The following is a 16,134-nucleotide window of genomic DNA, read 5'->3' as shown; positions in this document are numbered from 1 at the left end:
ATATGGCATGGGCAGCCCATGATATAGCACTCTGGGTTTTCTTTGTGGATATAAGCAGCAACTCCTCTGTGCTTACCCACCATCACACTAGCATTGTCAGCACAAAAGGAAACACAATTTTTCTATGAAATTTTCCTGTCATTGAACTCTTTATTGAGCAGTTCGTAGATGTTTTCTCCAGTGGGATCTTGTTTGCATGATGGTAAGCTTAGCAAACCTTGTTTCACAATTCCAGCACTGTTGTCAAAGTACGTTATGAGGACAGGGTAAAGTTGAGCCTCACCACCATCATTGCTCCCATCTGTAGCTACACTGAAGGGAGACACTCTGGCAATATCAGCAATAGATGTAGCAGTAACATTTGATAACTCACCAATTATTGCTGAAGTTTTTGTCCGAGCACAGCCATATTTCGAAGCCACTTTCGAGTCTGGAAACATCTTCCTAAATAGAGGGCCAGCGTGGTCTGTGACAGCTATAGGCAGGTTATGTTCCACTATAAATCCAGTAAAGAAAAGCTCAGCGCGGGTAACGTCTTCCTCCTCGCTGGTCCCTTGCTTGGTGAAATAAGTCAACAGGGTACTAGTGGAGCTCGAAGATCTCTTCTTCACAATGTCCGTATGCCGTTTGCTCCCTACGTGCTTCCGAATATCACCACGACCTCCGTGCTCAACTGAAATGTCCACGCTGCAAATTGTGCAAAATGCATGGTAAATTCCTCTTTCCGACTTCCGAATACACGGGTACTGGAGACTGTATTCGGTCTTATACTTCTGAGACCATTTCTTGGTCTTCTTTTGTTGATTTTCCGCCATTTTGTGTCAATATCAATCCATCAATACGCCGAAATCACACACCGTACGACTCAAAAAATCCAGCGAGCGCACACGCCTCGCAAAGCTAGCCGGGCCTACCGGCCTGGTGCACAGTGGATTCCCGTTGGGCATATCACATGCACCAGCTTTTCGCTGCTCCTTATTTGTCTGCCTTTCACACAGAATTTAGTAGCAGCGAACGTAATGGAGTTACTACATGCTAAAGTTTTTTTTTTTTTTTTTTAATTATGTTTTTATTGTTTTCATAAATAATCAATTACAGGAAATCACAATATTTACACAATTAGACATGATCGTAAACAAACAAACAAAAATAAAACAACAAAATTGATAAAGAAAAAAAAGAAAAAAAAGTGACAAGTAACATCATCCAGAACAAACTAAAACAATTAGAGTCTGAACACATACGTACAATCATTATATCAGGTAATGAGCCGTGGCAAAATATTAACCTGTACTTACGGGTATAAAAAAAAATGCAACGTGTTTTACAAGTGAACTTCTTCAAAGCTCAAATCTCCATTTTTTTAAATGTAAAGCGAGCTTGTTTCTTTTTTTGGCCATATAGTATTCAGTTTCCCTTTGAGATTTGATGAAATTCTTAAAGAATTCAACATTTGGAGTATCACCTCTAAATTTACAAATATATATGTAATATTTCACAATCAATAAAATGTAAGTTACAAACTTATCAGTTATTATACCGAACAGTTTTTCAAAATTCGTAAGATTAATAACATTGCTTTTACGTTCTAACGAATTTGTAACATATTTCCAAAGTGGAGTCACTTTTTCACATTCGCAAAATAAGTGTTCAATCGTTTCTTCTTCCTTGTCACAAAATACACAGTTGGGAGATTCCTTTCTATTGATTTTGAATAAAAAATTATTCAATGCTATTGTTTTATGAAATATTTTAAAATAAAAAGAACGCAATCTAGTGTCAATAGTACAAGTGAAATTGACATTATGAACCTTCTCCCAAATGGTTTCTTCAGGAACAGTAATTTGACTATTCCAATAATCATACCTCTTCTCAGGGATCTGAGGTACATTCATTATCTTATAAGCATACTTAGGTACTTTTTTAATAACAAGTAACGAGGAAACTAAGGAATCATGAATGTTTACACTATATAAAAAAGGAACGTCTAACCAGTCCTCTGGAATGTGTTTGATCAAAAAATTATATTTTCTTCGATCTGATCTAGGAATGTCAAAGTCTAAAATCAATTCTTCAAACAATTTATGGTTTGGTAAGGGTGGGTTCAATAGATCTGAAATGCTTGAGATATTCTTGTTATCCCATGATTCATAATAAAAATACCTTTTGGATTTAGAGCGAATGAGTCTATTAAACCACAAAATCTGACAAGTACCAATTTCAGAGAATTTAGCGTGATATGATTCTAGAGTAGCATATTCACGATAGACATACCAAGTTCGCAATGAATCAGCTATTTGAGAGTTTTCCAGAGATTTTAAAATTGATTCTGGGGCAAATGCTTTCCATAAAATTTTGTTATCCTTATGAAATTTTTCCAAAGCCAGCACTTCAATGGACTTCCATGCTGAAACATATTTATCATTAAGTAAAAGTTTCACCCAAGACATTTTCTGAGCAAGAGAAAAAACCCAAGGATCAATCATTTTTAGGCCACATTGAATATAATCACTATACATATATTTTCTTTTGACTCTATCTTTTCCACCATTCCAAATAAACTTGAAAAAAAGACTATTTAATTCATTAAAATATTTTTGGGGTGTTTTTATACTTAACACAGAGAACAGATAAATTAGTTGAGGCAAGACTAAAGACTTGATCACACAAATTTTACCAATAAGAGATAGATTTCTCATCCGCCAACAATTTATGGTCTGTGTCATTTGCTTAAGTTTGTCTTTATAATTAAGATCAAATATCAAACTCAAATCCAATGAAAAATTTATCCCTAAAGACTTAAATGTAGAGTTTCTCCAAGTAATTCCTTGATTACTCATGGGGAAGTCTTGGCACCCTTTCTTTGACCCAATCCAAATTGCTTCAGTCTTAGATAAATTCAACTTGCATCCAGAATATTTCCCAAATTGGTACAAAACATCAAACAATGAATCAAATGACTTTCTGGACCCATCTATAAAACAAACAGAATCATCTGCAAATAAAGAAATTTTAACTTCATGGTCTTGTATCTTCATTCCATTCAAATTATCGTTTTGTCTTATTGATAATGCCAAAATCTCAATAACAAACAAAAATAAATATGGAGAAATAGGGCAGCCTTGAAAAATACCTCGTTGCATCGAAATGCGATTAGTCAAAAAGCCATTATTTAGTACATAAGAAGTACGTTCCTTATAAAGAGTCTTTATCCAAGATAAGAAGTTGTCCCCAAAGTTGAACTGTTTTAAAGTCTGAAAAAGGAAATTATGATTTACACTGTCAAAAGCCTTTTCAATATCAAGTAGTAGTATAGCTCCTGGTATATTATTTGCTTCAGTATACTCTATGATATCAAATATTAAACGTACATTATGACTTATGTTTCTACCTCTTAAAAAAGCAGATTGATCAGTATGAATAAGACAATTAATAAAACGTTTAATACGTTCTGCCAGACATTTTGCCAATATTTTATAATCAACCGTCAAAAGCGTAATAGGCCGGTAGTTTTTAATCAAAAGTTCATCCCTGTTTTTTTTCGGAAGGAGGGTTATAATACCATTTCTTTGTGATAATGACATCATCCCACTTCGTAGAGAAAAATTAAAAGAATCTAATAGCATATCACATATATCCGGCCAAAACTCTACGTAAAATTCAATAGGAAGACCATCAAAGCCAGGGGCTTTGTTGGTTTTTATAGATTTAATGACATCAACTATCTCTTGTTTTGAAAGTGGTTTTTCTAATAATTCTTTTTCACTATCTGTTAATTTAGGAATATTTATCTTATTAAATAGATCTTGGAAATTATCATCTGAGCTATTCTGATGTTGGGAATTACTATACAAGTTTTCATAAAAGTCATGAATTTCTTTTAATATCTTATCTGGGTCAGAAGACAACTTTCCCTCTCCATCCTTGATTGTACTGATAGTTTTTTTCTGCCAAGATCTATTTTCTAAATTACAAAAATATTTTGAATTCTTTTCTCCTTCTTCTAACCATCTGACCCTGGATCTGATTATCAAACCTTTTGTCTCGAAATCATATAATTTATCCAATTTATCTTCCAGATCAGCTATATTTGCTAAAAGTTGTTTATTCTTGGAGACATTTTCACTTAGTTGAGACTTCATTATCTCAATTTCTTTATTGAGATGATCCTTTTCTTTTTTCCTTTCTTTCTTTTTTCTGGCACAGTATTCCATACTGCAACCAGTAATTACACATTTAAGGGCATCCCACAGAGTGTTTGGATTACATTCAGAATCCTTATGAATATTTTTAAATTCAGAGATCTTCTCCTTAATCAAATTTATATATTCTGCATCATGATGTAAATAGTAACAATTAAGCTTCCAATATCCTTTACCTCTTTTGGGACTATTATCGTTGAAATGTATAGATACTATGGAATGGTCAGATTGGATTCCAGGGGATATTTTCGACTTAACGCAGTTACCTATAAAATCACTAGAAACCAAAATGTAATCCAATCTGGAGAGAACTTGGGGAGACTTTTGATGTCGTGTATATTGTCGCTGTGTTGGATGAAAATGTCTCCAAACATCAATTAAGTTGTATTCTTCCATGAGATCTGAAATCATATTGCTAGCCCTAACATTTGAATGACGGTGTCTTGTACCCTGGTAATCAATATCACTAAGGGTGGCATTGAAGTCTCCGCCCAAGATTAAGGACGAATTTTCAAACTTGTCCATTTCTGCAAATGTCTCTAGAAAAAAATTAGGGTCATCGTTGTTGGGAGCATAAATGCTAACAATAGTCAAATGTATGTCATTCAAAAAACAATTCAGAATTACAAATCTACCTTGAGGGTCATAGAAGGATGACTTCATTCTCACTGAGATAGAATTTCGTATTAGTATTGCAACACCCCGACTATTGGAAGAGAAGTTAGTAAACCAACAGTGCTCACCCCACTGGGATTTCCAGAATTTCTCGTCATCTTTACCACAATGAGTTTCCTGAAGTAAAATAATATCACAATCAGTGTTACGTAGAAAGTGAAAGATTTTTCTGCGCTTTACAAAATCTTGCAAACCCCTACAATTAAAGGTACATAATTTGAGTAACATTAATGTTCACAAAAAACACTGATAAAAGGAGACCCCTTACAAATAGGAACAATTAACCTGGCATATTGGTTTAAAACCATCATTGCATGAGAAGATTTTAACAATCTTAAAACATTGTAAAAAATTTCAATACTGTACTTGTCACAAGAAAAAAATAAAGTAAAAAACAATATCAAAACTTTCATTCTGGCAGAAGATGAAAGAGTGCAAACACAAAGTGCCAAAACTTCAAATCAGAAAACAGTTTTGGCAAGTGTAACGGTTTGAAAGCAAAAAAAAATATATCAATGCATGAAAAAAAAACCAAATCTAGCTGGTATACATTGATTAAAGTAATATAGTTAGCCTTGTTTATTAGAAAAAAGGGATCTTCTAACAAATTTTTTTTTTAAATAATCCAACCATATCTCGTAAAATTTCAAGAATTAGATGGTTACGGTGTCACATGTAAGAACAGAAAGATAGAGTAAAACTAGAGTTGGTGATTTAAAAGAAATCTACATGTAACCAGTAAAAAAGTCCTGTGAACTTGACAGTCTTAGATTTACACTCCAGCAGGCTAGACAATTATTAGCCTCCCGTCCTTATCCCTATAGGCCAGTCTTGCCGGGTAAATGAAGAAGGGTTTTTTCCCCTCCGCCTTCAACTGAAGTCGTTGCTCTTTCTTCTCTCTCCTTTTGTTCAGTACTTTTTGTGAAAAGTCCTCAGAAACAAAGACTCGACTCCCTTTGTACAGACCTGCCTCTTTGAGTTTGGCGATGCTAGCTTTCCTGACCTTTTCCTTCGTCACATACGAGGTGAAGGCAATATGGATAATTCTAGGTTTAGAATCATCGTGACCTTCTCGCCTAACAGTAGGGGTACGGTGGCATCTCTCAATGGTGAAATCAGATTCAGACACCCCAACAAAACCAGACAAGAACTCACGAATGGTTGTCTCACAAACTTCTTTCTTTACCTCAGGGATGCCGTGTAAGATAAGATTGTTCCTCCTAGCCCTATTCTCGAGATCATCTAACTTTGCGTCCAACTCCTCTTTTTCCCTCCTGAGCTTTCTCACCTCAGCTACAACTTCATTCAGCTGAACACCACACGCCTCAATTTTCTCCTCATTCATCTGGGCCTTTTGTGCAATAACCTCCAGCCTCTTAATCACAAGGTTGTCGATTTTTTCTTCCAGCTTTGAGAACTTCTGAAGAAAGCAAGTAAACCACTCTGGAGCACATTGGTCGCCTACGGTTCCCCCGGACCCACCGGGTTGAACTTCGCTGTGCGAACCGCTGGACGCACTAGATTTTTCCGGGGGTTCGGATATCCCTTTTTCAGGGGTTGCTAGAGTACGTTTGAAAGGCATAATGTTCACTCTTAATCTATGTATTACAGTTAACAATATTACTCACATGAAAAATACCACCAAAACTTCTCACCAGCAGATTTGATATAATTTTGAAGGGTTTAGCTGGATGACATGTTGTCCGAGCAAGGGTGAGGGCGCACTCTACATGCTAAAGTTAGCAGACGATACATGTACTTCCAATCCAATTTGATCAATGCAAAATAAATTGTAATTTCGGGAGGATAAGGATGGTAATCGTAAGGGCGGGAGTTGGGATGAATTTTCGGGAGCCTCCCGATGAAATCGGGAGGGTTGGCATCTCTGCAGGCATCCCAGTGTATAGATGTTAGGATTTGCCTTCTTTATGAAAGCAGCTGTCCCAGTCAGGCTCCCCATCATGACGGCTGCATTGTCTGCAGAAAAACACAAAACCCGTTCCCATGGGACACTGTTCTCCTTACGGACTCTGTCAATCATTAGGAAAATGTTCTCTCCAGTTGATCGCTGTGTGGTAGTTGCGATTTCAAGCAAAACACTGACTACTTGTCTTTCATCATGGTCAAAAAAATCTCACGATGATTGGGTACAGTTGTTCATCAGCACTGCGATCTGAGCTGCCATCTGTGGAAATGGTAAAATGTGTCTCTTTGATCTTCTTCACAATATTCCCTGTAAATAAAAAACAAAAAGCCTTGCTGAAAAACTACCAGACAATGACAACTCTGGATCAAATCTACTGTGCTCAATCTTGGTCAATGTCTTTTCTTTTCTTCAGCTACATGTACAATGTCATGCAAGACTGATAACAAATGATACATTTTTTTAAAGAAAAACTAGAAATATCACTGAAGGTGATTAATATCCCCGCCCGTTACCATGACAACGCAGTTTCCGACACGTGAAAAATGTGTCTTGCACATCCTCACACCAAGACTAATCTATGTGCCAAGTTTCATGAGATTGGTTCAATCCGCAAGATTTGCAACGGACCCAACTTCCCCCAAATTTTTAGCTATGCTCAGTACTCCTGTATCGGTTGTCGCGCGCGCGCACCAGCACACAAAGCACCACCAAATTAGGGATTTATACATTAGTAGAAATGCGTAATTTATTACCGCACTACCTATCGTAATGCACACTCGCCTTAAACACCCAGCTAGCTACACACAATGCATATTGTACACGATCGAAATTTTAAGAAAACAAATTTTACAAAGAAAAAAAGTAACGCCGTATTTTGGGTGAAAAAACGTAACAAATACGGCAAAAACGGTTGGCATCTCTGCACATAGCTTTATGAGATTCCACCAGTACTTTGTTGCATGGTAACTTTGCAATTCAATGGGAGTTGCAATGCCATGGGGGGGGGGGGTGGTCCCCTGCCCCCCTCCCTCCTCTGCTGCTTTATGCACACTACAACTGTCGTGCACATGCACCTATAGCTCATATTTCATACTACCAGTATATGTTGCTCTATGAGATACCACCAGGGCCCGGTCTTACAAAGATTTACGATTGATCCAATTAATTAAAATTCCTACAGGAAATTTGCTCAATCTCCTTTAAAGCAAAGAAAGAGAATCACACTGATTCTTCAAGAGAACGATAGATGTATGAATATACATACATCATATCTAGAAAATATTTTGAACATATATGCATTTTAGATGTTAACATTGCTGGCCATCCATAGTTGAAATTGATAGGGTCAATTGCAACTCTTTGTTAGATGGCGAATGAAGGGCTTACTCCCCTGGGTAAGTAAGAATTATTATTATCATGGAAATAAAAGAAAAAGTATTTTACTGAAAGGAGAAATATATTGATTATGAATGTGGTCTTATTATATATCAATGGAAAGGTAATGATGTCGGGATTATCAGTGGGTCATTCAGAAATAACGAAAATAATACATAAGGCGAAAACCGCCGATTAAAAAACGCTAAAATGCCTCTCCGAAATATGCCTCGCATTGGTCTCTGAATTGACTTGAATTTGATGACGTCACTTTCTGTACGAGAGGCGTGATTGGCTCTCCCACGTGAAGCTCCACTTGCATGCAAAACCTGTTGCGAGGGTACGTTTTCTCCACACTCTCACTGAATACTTCGATCACGAAATGAAAGAAAACCCAGAATTTTATCGAGATTTTGATTTTCAAATTGATGATTTTGAAGATGAACAGAATGATGATGAAATGAACAACAAAGTGACGTAGTTGGAGGTAAATTGGGGGAATTACGCCGATGATGATGGGTCGGACAATTCAACTTGCAACACGATCACATGCCGATTCGCTACCAACTCATGCAGCTGCTAAGTGCTAGCTACACCGCGCGGGCCAAATTGAATTCATGAATGAATTACCACACTGTTCAGACAGAGTCTCTTACCTCTGTGACTATGAAGAAGGAAAATAAGGATAAAACTGTACTTACAAACAAGTGAATGTAATCCGAACCTGAAGGCAAATCAACTCAACAAATAGCAGCAGACGATATGCACCGACGATATGCACCGATGATAAACTTCATGTGGCTGGGATAGATTGTCACTCGTTCTGTTAGATGTAATTTTTATCTCATTAATTTGACAAAATTACAAAACTCGGGGAATTATTTATCTATATAAAAATATAGTAACATCTCGTATTATTTTTTAAATTACGATAAAACCTTTTTTGAAGGAAAACGTTGAGGAAAATTTAAATTAGATGTAAAAGATCGTCCCCAGCATGTGCAGCTCGTATATGTGATTGTAAACAAAATCACAAACATGCCATATTGCTTGCTCGCCTTGGCTGAGAGAGTAGATCTATGCACGTGTTGCACAGCTCTCAATCAGCAAGGCGAGCAAGGAAGGAATACCAGTACACGTGTTTGATACAAGCATACAAGCTACGCATGTTGGAGATGATCTTTTACATCTAATTTTAATTTACCTCAACGTTTTCCTTAAAGGTTTTATCGTAATTAAAAAAATAATACGAGATGTTACTATATTTTTATATAGATAAATATTTCCCCGAGTTTCGTAATTTTGTCAAATTAATGAGATAAAAATTACATCTAACAGAACGAGTGACAATCTATCCCAGCCACATGAAGTTTATCGTCGGTGCATATCGTCTGCTGCTATTCGTTGAGTTGATTTGCCTTCAGGTTCGGATTACATTCACTTGTTTGTAAGTACAGTTTTATCATTATTTTCCTTCTTCATAGTCACAGAGGTAAGAGATTCTGTCTGGACAGTGTGGCAATTCATTTTCATGAATTCAATTTGGCCCGCGCGGTGTAGCTAGCACTTAGCAGCTGCATGAGTTGGTAGCGAATCGGCATGTGATCGTGTTGCAAGTTGAATTGTCCGACTCATCATCATCGGCGTAATTCCCCCAATTTACCCCCAACTACGTCACTTTGTTGTTCACTTCATCATCATTCTCTTCATCTTCAAAATCGTCAATTTGAAAATCAAAATCTCGATAAAATTCTGGGTTTTCTTTCATTTCGGGATCGAAGTATTCAGTGACAATGTGGAGAAAACGTACCCTCGCAACAGGTTTTGCATGCAAGTGGAGCTTCACGTGGGAGAGCCAATCACGCCTCTCGTACAGAAAGTGACGTCATAAAAAATCCCCAATTTCGCGGACGTAATTCTGCGTGTTTGAAGCATTCAGAGAGAGAACTTAAAACTATCAATTAACTGAGTTCCATCGGTCTCCATGATAAATGATGTACACCATCGTGTTCTCCTTATTTTCTCCTTTAATTTGATATATGATTCCCCATTTTTACGATTTTCAATATATTTCTACTTGAAGGGTCATGAGTCATCTTCAACTTTTCTGAATTGTTTTGTATTCTTACCAGGGTTTTATGAAGGGTCTCCCTTCCCCCATGCGCACACCCTCTTCATACACGACGCTAGGAACTGGTGTCGTCACAAGATGGACCATCTCAATGCTCAGGGTCTCATGTTTGCATTTGCCAATGCCATTTCAAGAGCCAAACTTCAGTATGGGGTAAGAAATGTTAGTAAAGGGCAATTCCGTAAAATGATCAACCTTTTTGTGCGTCCAACCCCCATTTTTCTCACGTTTTACTTCACTTCATGATCTGACCAAGTCATGGTCCTTTGAGAACATTACAGACTGTCAGAAGAACAAGAAATCAGAGACAGAAAATGTAATGAAGGTACCACATATAGGGGGATGGACATACATATTTCATGGAGTTGACCTTAAGCATTTGAATAGGTACAAAAAGGAAACGATAATTTCTTGGGTCTCCTTTTCACAACCGGATGTCTTATATTGACAACAATGAATATAATATAACATTGCAGTGAATGGTGATTTGCCTTGGCTCTTAAAAAAAATTGTTTCCAGGGCTCTTTTGGGCATTTCAGGGGCAAAATCGCCCATGCCCCCCCATGATATTTTTTCGCAGGGCCTCGTCTTTCGCGCAGGAATCCCGCAAGCAGCCTCCCATTTCCAATTCTCACAGTTCACCATAGACAAACAATGAGGAATGCATGAAATCTGGTGTGAAAGGAATTCTGACTGATAAAAGACATGACACCGACTTTTGATAAGGTACCCACATGTATGGAACTTAGAGATCAGGGAAAAAGTTACAAGGGGGCTTGGAGTGAATTTGCCCCTGAAATGCCCTACAGAGCCCTGGAAAACTAAAAAAAGAGCCCATAGGGTCCAATGTAAACTTTAAAGGGATGGTCCGGGCTGAAAGATAATTATATCTTAATACATAGAGTAGAATTCACTGAGGAAAATGCCGAAAATTTCATCTTAATTGGATAACAAATAATAAAGTTATTGAAGTTTAAAGTTTAGCAATATTTTGTGAAAACAGTCGTCATGAATATTCATTAGGTGGGCTGATGATGTAACATCTCCACTTTCCGTTTTCTTATGTTATTACATAAAATCATAATTTTGTCATTATTTCATACTTGTGTGAATAATGTGTCTCCCTTATAATGAAATAAGTTGCAGCAATAAATATCTAATGCACTGAATCAGTTGTCAATCCAATTTTTCTAGTTCTTGGAGGAAAAAATTTGAATAAACCTAATTTCATATAATAAAATACAAAAGAACAAGTGGAGATGTGACATCATCAGCCCACCTAATGAATATTCATGACAACTTTTCTCACAAAATATTGCTAAATTTTAAATTTCAATAACTTTGTTATTTATTATCCGATTTTGATGAAATTTTCGGCATTTTGCTCAGTGAATTCTACTCTATTTATAAAGCTATACATACTTTCAGCCCGGACCATCCCTTTAATACAATGTGGCGAACTCAAAAGTAGCCCCGGAAAAAAAAAATCTGTTAGAGATTCAACTTAAGGCAGTGGTGCTTGTATTTTTTTTTTAACAATAAAAAAGGAATGCGATAATGGGAATACCATATTCCCCCAACATTGAAGGTATCTTTCATTTCTCTAACTCTATTTTTGTTGTAGGTTGATGCTGCCATTGACCTTGAGAAACCCATCGTGACCCAATGCATCGTGTCAACAGGGGTCAAGTTCACCTTCATGCAAGTACAGCTGAATACTCTGAACATGAACCCTGACGAAGGCATCAAGAATATGGTGTGGGTTGATGAAGGGAATGAGATGTACTCTGATCATTATCCAGTGGTAAGTAATGAGAGGGAGGAGGATGTGGTGATAGGTGCTTAGGATTGATGTTGTTCATGATTGTGGTGGTAGTGGTGCTGGGTGTGATGATGGTGATATTGATGACAGTAGCAGAAGTACTGATGATGGTGATGGTAATGATGGTGAGGATGATGATGGTAGTGGTGATTGTGATAATGGTGGGGATGATGATGATGAGGATAGTGATGATGATTTTGATGATGATTGTGATATATGATGATTGTGATGACGACGGAGATGATGATGATGGGGGTGGTGATGATGTTGGTGGTGATGATGATGATGATAGTGATGACGATGTTAGCAGAAATAGTAGTGATTGTGGTGCTGATAGTGACAAAGATGATGATGGTAATGGTGATGATGATAATGATGATGAAGGTGGTGAAGGTGATAATAATGATAATGGTGTTGATGGTGGTGGTGGTAGTATTGATGTTGGTGATGATGACCAGTAATTATCATAGTGAGGAGCAAGATGATTATGCTGGGAATTTTAAAGCAAGTGATGATGCTGATAACAATGGTGAAAATTAAAGTGTTCAAAGATGTAGAAGATGAAGATGAATGTACCGGTGAAGTTGTGAATGATGCAAAAGTGATGACGAAGTTAGTGGTTGTAGGGATGGTAAAGATAATGAAGTGATGGTGATGATCATATTCATTGATGATAGAAGAAATAGTGGTTTAAATTGATTTTTCTCTCCTCATGTCTCAATTGGATAATCATCTCAATTTCTAATTTCCTTTATTCTTCCCCTTCCTCTTCTTCTCCTGCTTTAATCTATATTCATTTTTTAAATTGTTATTATTGTTCATGTTCACATAATAACTGCTGCTTTTAATTTATCCAATCCAACAGACATTTGATACAGCGTCTTTTCCTTTCTGTTGCAAATCGCCTTATACACATTTCTCCATGTTTGGGCCAAAAAAAAAAAAATTATGCTGTGTTTATTGTGTACGGTTTTATTTTTCACTGTTTTATATGCCCCACCCTCCTCTAATTTCCTTTATTTTTCCCCTTCCTCTTCTTTTATATTATTATCATTCCTTCTTCCTCTACTTCTCCTTCTGCTATAATCCATTTTCTTTCTTTTTTAAAATTGTTATTATTGTTCATGTTCATGACTGCTGCTTTTATTTTTTTCCAATCTAATCCAATCCAATAGACATTTGAAATAGCACCTTTTCCTTTCAGTACACAGCAATGTACACACAATACTCCATGTTTGGGCCACTAGAACAATAAAACACAAACAATTTTGAAACCGTGTTCAATGTTTACTGTTTTATTTTTCACTGTTTTATATGTCCCCCCCCCCCCCTCCATGGAAATCAGTCCTCTGCATTTTTTACCATCACTGTCCTCTTACATCCTTTTCAGGTTTTCAAGATATACAAAGCCCATGGCAGCAGACACACCAAGCCAGGTTACATCAAGAAGATGCATCGCAGGGATCCTGATCTTGGATGTAGAGACCTCGATGTCAACGTCTTCAGGAAGTTTCTCGCTTGCTATGTCAATGGTGCTGTTTGACACACGGAATAGATACATGTAGTACAGTCCGGGGCCTGGTTTTACCAAGAGTTGTGATTGATTCAAATATTCTAAAGTAAGGGAATCCACCAATGTCATCATTCTTCATACATGAATTGTACACAGTATCACTTGAAAACAAAGATGAGCACCTTGATTTGTCAAGGCTATCATGCATGGAAAAGATTTGGTATTAATCATTTAGAAAACAGACACTTTCACGTTAGATGTTGGTCTTGCTGATCATCCTTGTGATTAAATGGATCAATCACAACTCTTTGTACGATGGGTGTGTCATGAGACTTGTTCAGAAACAAAGCAAGATATGCACCTGTTTCTTATTCATGGTACTGATAATCTTGTTTATATAAAAGAGGATCTTCCATAAGTTGAATATTTGCCCAAGTCAAAGACATACCGTAGACCAGGTTATGCAGAACATAAGTCTATAAAATGATTTATCCAAATTTGAACAGATTTATGTGGTTCCAATACATTTGACTAGGGCAAAGTCATCCATTTTCAGATGTTACTGGGCAATATGCCGATTGTAGACCAATTCATGACACGATGATTCCATCATGTCCTAATGAGTTTATGATCTTGCCTAAGTCATATCAATGACATTGTTGTGTAAGAAAGGGTAGGATATTTAGATCAATATAAATTTGTATTTAAACTCTACAAGTCAGGCCCCATGAATTGAGATGATATTCAAGGTGAATGTTACTATTTTGCTTTCAGGTTTCTTAAACATGCCTCCCCCAAAAAACAAAAGTTCAAGTTTTTATGATGAATTTCGTTTCTGGTCATGCAACATAGATATATGGTTATTTCTTATGACTTAAATGCAAAATTCTTAAGAAAATTATATTGATGGGAAATTGTATTAAAGCAATTCTCTGCGACATTATTTGTTGTCCATTAGTAGCAGTTTGTATGAATGTTTTGTTTTAAAAATGAATACAAACATTAATCCATATGACTTGGATTGCTTGGGACAGAAAGGAGAATGAATAGATCAAGAGAGGGGGGGGGGGAGGATATATTTAGGGGAAGTATGAGAAAAAGAGGGGGGGGGGATAAAGACTAGGGAAAATATTACATGGCAGCTTGGGGCAAATTCACCCCTGAAATTTCCTATAGAGCCCCTGACATTTTAATAAAGTCCAATGAATATAAAAAAAAAACATAGCTAAATTGGGCTGGTGAGCTAAAAAAAAAAATTCTCTGGTATAGACAGGTAAAGGGGGTAAAGATAGAGGTGTAAAAGATATAAATACATTTTGAGTATTAACAAGTGGAATGCCTCTGGCCGTCTCACCTGCATCACGCGATTCAATATAGCAGCAGTGCTGATTTTGAAAACTACTATAACTCGCACAAGATGTTCAGTGATACTTGGTTACTCTTATTTCCACGTTTTATGAACTAGACCAATACACTTATAGAGATATGATGGCAATTCAACAAATACATGTACCCCCAACGTGGCCAAAGTTCTTTGACCTTACATGACCTTTGACCTTGATCATGTGACCTGAAACTCGCACAGGATGTTCAGTGATACTTGATTACTATTATGTCCAAGTTTTATGAACTAGACCAACACACTTTCAAATTTATGGCTGTAATTCAACAAATACCCCAATTTGGCCAAAGTTCATTGACCCTAAATGACCTTTGACCTTGATCATGTGACCTGAAACTTGCACAGGATGTTCAGTAGTACTTGATTACTATTATGTCCAAGTTTCATGAACTAGGTCCATATATTTTCTAAGTTATGATGACATTTCAAAAACTTAACCTTAGGTTAAGATTTTGATGTTGATTCCCCCAACATGGTCTAAGTTCATTGACCCTAAATGACCTTTGACCTTGGTCATGTGACATGAAACTCAGCCAGGATGTTCAGTAATACTTGATTAACCTTATGGCCAAGTTTCATGAACTAGGTCCATATACTTTCTAAGTTATGCTGTCATTTCAAAAACTTAACCTCAGGTTAAGATTTGGTGTTGACGCCGCCGTCGGAAAAGCGGCGCCTATAGTCTCACTCTGCTATGCAGGTGAGACAAAAATGAGGGAGAGGGGATCTATGGTTCAGAGGGTCAAGAATGCAAAGCAAGGAAATACAGAGAGGAATCGGACAAGGAAGTGATGCAGGGATGAGAGAGGGAGAGATCTCTACTTGTCAATGACACATACAGTTGAGGCCAAAAGTTTACACACACCCATGGAATTTAGAGAAATTTGTTGGCTTGCCAAACATTTTAAAAATTTACTATACCTTCAGAAATATAAATACTACCATCAAGAGGTTATTAAGCTCTTTCACATGATTGGGATTCCGCTGGGATTAAAGTATATTTCAGGTGGAATTTTCTTTGAAGAAAAAAAAATAATGTTCATTCCAAATGTATTCTATTGTTTCTTATATTTTCAAACATTGTTTCA

The 16,134-nt window shown here is 36.7% G+C and overlaps 1 protein-coding gene across 1 annotated transcript; it reads left to right on the top strand.

Moving 5' to 3' along the window:
• The first annotated feature begins 10,278 nt into the window (after nucleotides 1–10,278).
• On the top strand, nucleotides 10,279–14,587 carry LOC129266893 (large ribosomal subunit protein mL37-like). The gene is made up of 3 exons (XM_064103383.1): nucleotides 10,279–10,462; nucleotides 11,934–12,113; nucleotides 13,522–14,587. The coding sequence occupies exons 1-3, from the start codon at nucleotides 10,388–10,390 to the stop codon at nucleotides 13,672–13,674; spliced, it is 408 nt and encodes a 135-aa protein (XP_063959453.1). The 5' UTR covers nucleotides 10,279–10,387; the 3' UTR covers nucleotides 13,675–14,587.
• Nucleotides 14,588–16,134: the final 1,547 nt, after the last annotated feature.

This window comes from Lytechinus pictus, chromosome 8 (assembly GCF_037042905.1).
Source record: "Lytechinus pictus isolate F3 Inbred chromosome 8, Lp3.0, whole genome shotgun sequence".
In the NCBI taxonomy this organism is placed as follows: Eukaryota; Metazoa; Echinodermata; class Echinoidea; order Temnopleuroida; family Toxopneustidae; genus Lytechinus; species Lytechinus pictus.
The sequence above is the reverse complement of the archived record's forward strand: the minus strand, read 5'-3'. Positions and strand labels throughout refer to the sequence as shown.

Excerpts from the sequence above, each read along its gene's own strand:
- LOC129266893 (XM_064103383.1), top strand. The coding sequence starts at position 10,388 with ATGGACCATCTCAATGCTCAGGGTCTCATGTTTGCATTTGCCAATGCC. Across the intron at positions 10,463-11,933 it reads GAGCCAAACTTCAGTATGGG|GTTGATGCTGCCATTGACCT; the intron begins GTAAGAAATGTT and ends TTTTTGTTGTAG. Across the intron at positions 12,114-13,521 it reads ACTCTGATCATTATCCAGTG|GTTTTCAAGATATACAAAGC; the intron begins GTAAGTAATGAG and ends CATCCTTTTCAG.